Source organism: Quercus robur, chromosome 4 (genome assembly GCF_932294415.1).
Source record: "Quercus robur chromosome 4, dhQueRobu3.1, whole genome shotgun sequence".
NCBI lineage: Eukaryota > Viridiplantae > Streptophyta > Magnoliopsida > Fagales > Fagaceae > Quercus > Quercus robur.
In genome coordinates this window covers 19,419,618-19,427,489 of record NC_065537.1, presented here as the reverse complement: position 1 = coordinate 19,427,489, position 7,872 = coordinate 19,419,618, and the positions used below count along the sequence as shown (strand labels likewise).

The window sequence follows — 7,872 nt, the reverse complement described above, 5'->3', positions numbered from 1 at the left end:
ATTATTTATATATAAAAAAGTCTATACAACAACAGGCTCAAAAACCTCCAAAGGACATAGTCTATTGGTCCCAAGGTGCTTCATATCCCAAACAAAAGTTGTATATACAAAAGATGGGCAAGTATCATAAACTTTCAAAATGCTATGTTGTTGATGTCCCATTTTAGCTAGTGCATTCGTACATCCGTTTGCCTCATGGTATATGTGAAGTAGATGGACAATCTATGCTCACACCATAAGGTTCCTACAATCAAAGATTAACAGGACAACATTCGGTGATAAATCACCATCAGTAGTTAACCAAGAAATAACCATATTAGAATTAATCTCTAAGGAAATAAATTTAAAACCCAAATCCCATACTAACATAAGACCCTTTCGAATAGCCCATAATTCAGCTATATTATTAGAAGCTAAGTCCAAGTTTAAAGAGAAACCAAAAACCATAAGCCTGAACAATTGCGCAAAATTCCGCTAGTACTAGCCAACCCAAGATTACCTAAAGAATTGTCATTTGTATTTAATTTTAGGGTAAACTACATATTTGGTCCCTATCATTTATAACATATTTCAATTTGGTCCTTAATATTTTAATTGTGTCAATTTGGTCCCTAACCTTTCAGTGTCGTGTCAATTAAGTCCCTATTGTTATATTTTGGATGAAAATTGATGACATGTCAAATGACCAAAATAAAATTTTATTGTATTGTCACATCAATGAAAGCTAATTTTTTATTTTGGCCATTAGACGTGTCATCAATTTTCATCCAAAAATTAATAGTAAGGACTAAATTGACACGGTATTGAAATGTTAAGGACCAAATTGACACAATTAAAAAGTTAAGGGCCAAATTGAAATATGGTATACAGGATAGAGACCAAATACGCAGTTCACCCTTAATTTTATAAAAGGCACAGGTGGGGCAATCCATTTAATAATCCTAGGAAGATTTAATTCATTCGTATAAATATAATATAACGACAGCCCATCTAATTTCTTTTAGAAAGTAAAGCTTAATTCCCTCAAAGGCTAGCCCATTTCATGTATTAATGAACAATCACAGGTGAAGATGAGAACTAAAAAAGGGTTGCAATGAAGATCTTGTAAACAAAAAACATACATTTTGATATATTTTGGATCAATGAATCTTTTTTTTTTTTTTTTTTTTTTTTTTTTTGTAAATTTGGATCAATGAATCTTGCATTATCAATATTAACGGATGGTTAGAACTTAGAATTTTGAATCATTTATACTTTACCAAAATTTTTACTAGGTTTAGTCATAGCATTTCAATGTATTCTAGCATTTTCGAGCAAGAACACTACTTCGGTCTGGAATAGAAATTGGCTCTTAGTTAATTCTTTAAAAAAAAAAAAAAAATTAAGTCATTTTGATAATTTTTCTCCCTAGTTATGTACATTTTTATTTTTATTTTGAGAATAATTTTAAGATGGCTATATAAAATAATTTGGCTTTGCTTAGGGTTATTATTATTATTTTTAAATGTTATAAAAGTTTATATTGAGTAAGAAGATGTCATGAATTATGTGCTTCTTATATTTATTTTTTAGAAGCACATGAATAAAAATGTCCAAAATGTACTAGTACACATTAATACTGAAATATTCTGTTTGAGTGGCCAATTCAAAACAATCTAACCTTCTTGTGTTGAGAAATTCCTAACTCTCTCCAACCCATCACATGTGTAAAAACTAACCTAACCTTGTAAAAAGTTTGAATTTCATCAATTATTTAAATACATTTTTTATAAATTATTACATTTCATATAATATGCTTAAATTATATTCCAAAATTTCAAATTTATCAAAACTCATTCTCAAAATACCAAAATCAATCAAACTAATAAAAATCAAAATAAATGTCATAAAATAAACTTACATACATAGTGGGTTAGGTTAGGTCAAATGAGTTGAAAAAACTATCAACTTGAACATGACTCGACCTATGTATCAAAATAAAACTCTAACCCACCAACCCACAAAAACCAACCTAAGGTGTCAGGTTGGGTTGGTTTCGTTGGATTGGTGGGTTTGATATACATTCCTATGTACAACTATAAGCCATTCTAGGTGTGCTCCCTAGTTCGAGTCCTACTACCTGCACTTTGAAAAGAATTTCCTAGGCCGGTGCTTTACCCCTTCGTGGGTCCACCTGGCAAGAACAGTGATTAGTCTCTGATTGAAAGCCTTGAGGAAACACTGTGGAAAAAAAAAAAAAAAAAAAAAAAAAACTAAAACTATAAGCCATTCATCTTTTTCTCTCACTCTCCTTAATTATTTTTAACCAAAAAAAAAGCTTTAATTTATTTCTCTTATTTTTCAAAATGGTTTAACTAATTAAAAAAAAAGGGAAATATAGTCAAGCAAACAAGTTTGATTTATAACCAAAATATGTAAAATACTTTCCATAAAAAAAAAAAAAAAAAAAAAAAAAAAGAAAGTAAAATAAAGTTCCTTACCTCCTTGACACTAGATTCCCCAATCAAATTTCAACCCATGACTATATTAAACTTAATTATACTTGAAAATTTTAATACTATTTGTATATTAATTGGTCAATGTAATAATCTTAGTCTGTTTAAATTTAATTGGTAACCTAATATAACTTATATAAATTTTTGAGTTGAACCCCATCCAAATAAAGAATGAGAAAAAAGTTAGCAACCAAACACCTAATAAAGTTTGGGGAGTGAACTGGTCAGTGTTTTAAAAGGTTTTTGAACCCCAATTCCCAAACCCAGAAAACAGCAAATGTGAGCTCCACTCCAGCAATAGAATTCATCTTCAAACACAACAACAACAGATAACAATCCAAATTTTCCTATTATTTGTAGCCAAAGCCAAAACTCTGTGTCTATAAAAGATGGATCCAGAGGCAGCACAAAAGGCCAGAGAGTCCCTGGAATTGGCATTCCAAATGTCCAACATTCTAGACACTGGTCTCGACCGCCACACCCTCTCTGTTCTCATTGCTCTCTGTGACCTCGGTCTCAACCCTGAATCACTCGCTGCCGTTGTCAAAGAACTCCCAACACACACACACACCCAACACAACCACAACCACAACCACAACAACACAGGTTAGTAAGTCTAAACTTGTAGCCCTTTTCTCTGTTTCATATCCGTTGATTTATGTAACTCTGTTAAGTTCTTTTTTTCTCATATCAAACCATTGAAATTAACAATATCATAACTCAAATGCATAGATAAAAGATGACACTCAAAACCCATTTGAGGATTCGAATAAGGAACCTTAGGAACCAGAAAATTGTTCAATTGGTGATTATGTTATATGTAAAGTTCTGGGCTTTATCGCATTTTTTATTTATTTATAAAAAAACTATACTTGTAATTTTAAGTTTGACCGACCTAGTCAGTTTAGTTCCTAGGTAAATTATAATGTTCCAGGCTTGGCTTCCATCACATATGTACCATGTCAAGAAATAGCAATCTGTCCCTCTCTTTTTTGTTTAGCAACTGTTTGGGAATTTTCGGATGGGAACAAAAATCTTGAGTTGTCAAAAAAGCGAAGTAATAATCAAATATTTTATATTTCATGGCTTAGTTAAATGCCTTTTCCTTTGACTATAATGTCTCTTTTGCTAACAGTGGGGGTCTAATTTTCTTCTGCCTTCTCTGTATAGTTAACCATTCAAAGATGCAGTTTCTGCTGCATATATATGTGTTGTACCTTGGGGTTTGTTACTCTTTAAAGGAAGGATCGAGGGTGGGGTGTTAGCGAGTGGCTTGAAAGACGCTTTGAGTAAGAGGAAGTTTTTTTGGCTACAAAGAATATGAAATTATGAATGGGAAATGGGATAAGGCACAATGCCAGATGGCTTCATATAGCCTTTTATAGTTTTAACATAGGTGTTGGGGAGTGAATAAAGAGGATGTCATGAGTTCAGTTTTTTTTTTGAAGAATTTCATATGACAGGTACTTTTGATAGGATTCTTAATGCTTCTTTTATTGTCTTTATCTTGAAAAATCCCGGGGATTTTAGCATAAAGAGTTCCAACCCATGACCCTGGTGGGGAGCTTGTATAAAATTCTGGCCAAGGTGGTAGTCAATAGGTTGAGGCAAGTAGTGGGTATACTCGTTTCGCAAAATGCATTTGTGGAGGAGAGGCAAGTCCTAAAATTTGTTTTGATAGAAAATAGATGTATGAATAGAAGAGTTCATAGCAAGATACCCGGGGTTATCTGCGAGTTGGACATCGAAAAGGTTTATGATCATGTCAACGAGCATAGTCTTCTATATTTGCTAGAGTGATATGTATTGGGAGAGAAATTGAGGATGTGGGTCACCAATTGACCATTTGCATTTCTTCGATGAGGTTCTCAATTCTCATCAATGGCAGGTTCTGCATGATTCTTTGAAAGCTTTAGGGGTTTACGGCATGGAGAATTGTTATCAACAATTTTGTTCATCCTTGTAATGGATGTGCTAAATAAGAAGATAGAGAATGGCTGTTGGGGAAGGTCGTCTATCTAGGTTTACAGTGGAGGGGAGTAATGGAAATACCCTAATTGTCACCCATCTGCCTTTTGCAGATGGTACAATTATCTTTTGTTCAGTGGAGATGGAGCACATAAGAATGCTGGAGTTAATATTGTTATTTTTGGAGGCAGTGACAGGGTTAAGTGTGAATCTAAGTAAGATAGTGCAGTTAGAGATGATGTCCAATGTCGAAAGGTTAGCAATGGCTTTCGGTTGCAAGGTCAGTTCATTACCTATGGCTTATTTGGGCCTTCCTTTAGGATCCCACTTTAAGGCAGGGTCTATGTGGATTGACATTATTGATAGACTGGAGAGATGATTGGCATGGTGGAAAATATTATATTTTCATAAGAGGTCCAACTGACTCTCATTAAGAGCACACTGTCCAATGTGCTTATCTATTTCATGCCTCTTTTCACTATGCCAATCAATGTTGCTAATAGATTGGATACATTACATTGTGAGTTTCATTGGGGAGGATAGGGGTGAAAAATATCTTCTTGTAGACTGGAAAATTGCCAGTATGCCTATACATACGAGAGGGTTGGGTATCAGAAAGTTGACCACTTTTAATTAGGTGTTATGGGGGAAGTGGTTATGGAGATTCACTTAGGAAAGGGATCATCTATGGAGGAGATTGGTGGGAGTAAATTATGGAGAAAGGGTGGCAAGTTGGACTTCACAGCCTGTTCATCCCACCTTATGTTGTGGTCTTTGGAAAACAGTTAGAGCGGGATGGGATTCATTCAATATATTTGTGGGCTACTGGGCTTTGGTGTGGGTGATCGTAGAAATATAAGGTTCTTGCATGATTTCTTGGCTTGATATGAAGCGAGCCTTCTTATATCTCGTGGTGTTTCAACTAGCTGCTAACAAAGTTGCTATGTTATCAAATTGCATTGAGATACATAATGGGGGAATTCTATGGAAATGTACTTTCGTGAGATCTGCCCAAGATTAGGAACTGGAGGCGTTTGCATATCTTCTTTTATGAAACTCCCACTCGGGCCCAAACGAGGATGGAGAATAAGATGCTTTGGAGGTTGAGTAAGAATGGGTGATTTTGTGTTTGACCGTTTTATGATATGCTGAGAGGTGTTGTTTGCTTGGATTTCCCTTGGAGGGTTGTTTGAAGGGTAAAATTTCCTATGAGGGAAACTTTTTGTGAATTGTTTTCAATTTGGGGAAAAATTCTTACTAATTTAGAAGAGGTATGGTGTTGGCAAAGTGGTGAATCATGTATAAAAATAGTGAAGAAACTGTGAATCCTTTGCTTCTTCATTGTTTAGAGGCTATGGAATTATGGAATTTTATTTTCCTTTTTGGAGTGAAGTAGATGATGCCTAAGACTGAAATGAGTCTTCCAATGTTGGCACCGAAGTTCCAAGACTTTCATAAATAGAGTATGGAATGGTGTTCCTGGTTGTTTAGAGGGAGAGGAATAGGAGGACATAATTATCTGTAGAGCGGATATAATCTCAATTTGTAGAATATTATGATCTAGGATGTCCTTCATTGAGTCCTCTTTTGTTTATTTTGCTTTTTCTTTCAATAAAATTTTTATTACCTATCAGAAAAAAAGAGGTAATCTTACAAAAATATTTTGGAAATTATATTTGTTTTATATGAAGGTCATGGAAAGAACTGCTTGAGAAGATGAAAAAGATAAAAACTATGAAAACAGAGGGCTTGCAAATATTGCCACAAAATGAATAAATAAAAAAAGAAAAATGAAAATTTACGGCTCTTAACATAAAAAACTGTTACATCCTCTTTTAAACATCTAGATGATTATGATTTACTTTTATAATTTGCTTAGATTTGTTGGTCCATGAGTGTTACAAGTTATATTAGTTTCTTATTTGTAAATTAAGTGAGCATCTTATGATGCATTGCACTATTACATGATTTTTTAGCCCCTAGTAATGGTCAATATAAGTTCTGAGTAAATTAGTAAAAGTGAAGATTAAAATTCTTTATGAACAACCACTTGAGTCTCTATCTCTCTCTTTTAAGACACCAAAGAGTAATTATTCTTTCTGAACGGTCCTTGAATTTTTATTTTTATTTTACAATTCACAAGTAATATTCACTGATATATGTTCTTATGATTGTTTATGATTCTTTTAGGAGTACTTGACTCTTAAGAATTTTCCTCGACAAATCTTACTTAAAGCAAGTATATACATGAAGGCCCCCATCTTTTGCGGCTAATCAAGTCATTGCTTTGGTATCTTTTGTAAGTTTTATTCTCTTATTAGCTGTAAAGATCCACTAAAGAGGTTGATATTTATGTAATATTTTGAGATAGCTCCAGTTTACCTTCTCTGTTTTTCACTCATCTTCGTTGTCTAGCAATCTCAAGCTCTGATATGACATCATGACTTGGCTTCAATCTCATGTTTGCTTAGTGTGAGGTGATATTATGATGTTGTAGAAGAAAATCATATATTTGACTTGATCAATTTTGGCTTCTCAATTTTCATAGAACTTAATTACTAAGCAAGAAAAGGAGAAAGCTTCGGGAATGTTTTTGTCCTTACCAAAAAGAAAACAGTTTTTGCTAAAAGGAATTTTAAGAAATTTAATTTTTAAATCATCAGAACTTGGTATTTTGAGGTCACTGTACTTAGGGGTGGCAATACGTGTTCGCATGTCGGATTCGTGTCGTGTCAACTCATGAGTATCCGACTATATAGGTCAACACTAACTTGACATGTTTATTAAACGGGTCAAGATTCCTCAATCCTAACACAACCTATTTATTAAATGGGTTAGTCGTGTCGACCTGTTTATTAGATATTATCAAAATGAAAAAAAAAAATTATGAAAAACAAGCAAATAAATATTTTTAATATAAAATTCAAAACTAATGAATAACTGTATCACAAATAATCATTTAAAATTAAAACATATCTCAATATCAAAAATAATCAATCACAATATGTCAAAAAAAATAAACCACAAACAACTAATAAGTTTATATCCTTAAGGTTTGAATGATATATTGGTAAAATATCATTTAATTAAACAGGTCAAATGAGTCAAATGAGTTCCATATGTTGAACACTAACCCAACTCCTTTATTAAACGGGTTAGTCGTGTCAACCCGAATCTGACACGAACCCATTATGGCTAAACTCATAATCTACTAATTTCGTGATGTATCGTGTTGGGTTCACGGGTCATGTCCAATTTTGCCACCCCTAACTATACTTATAAATACATCAATTGATATCAAAACTTGTATTTTTTTTTTTTTTCTATTTGGTTCATCGAACTTTGTATATATATATATATATATATACAATGACATAAATTTATGCTCATCAATATTTTAGAATAGCGA

At 33.1% G+C, this 7,872-nt stretch overlaps 1 protein-coding gene across 1 annotated transcript; it reads left to right on the top strand.

Annotated features, from left to right (window-relative positions):
- The first annotated feature begins 2,669 nt into the window (after positions 1–2,669).
- Positions 2,670–7,002, top strand: LOC126720788 (mitotic-spindle organizing protein 1A-like). Its single transcript, XM_050423604.1, has 2 exons — positions 2,670–3,101; positions 6,654–7,002. Exons 1-2 carry the CDS (start codon positions 2,885–2,887, stop codon positions 6,668–6,670), a joined length of 234 nt encoding a protein of 77 aa, XP_050279561.1. The 5' UTR covers positions 2,670–2,884; the 3' UTR covers positions 6,671–7,002.
- Positions 7,003–7,872: the final 870 nt, after the last annotated feature.

Excerpts from the sequence above, each read along its gene's own strand:
- LOC126720788 (XM_050423604.1), top strand. The coding sequence starts at position 2,885 with ATGGATCCAGAGGCAGCACAAAAGGCCAGAGAGTCCCTGGAATTGGCA.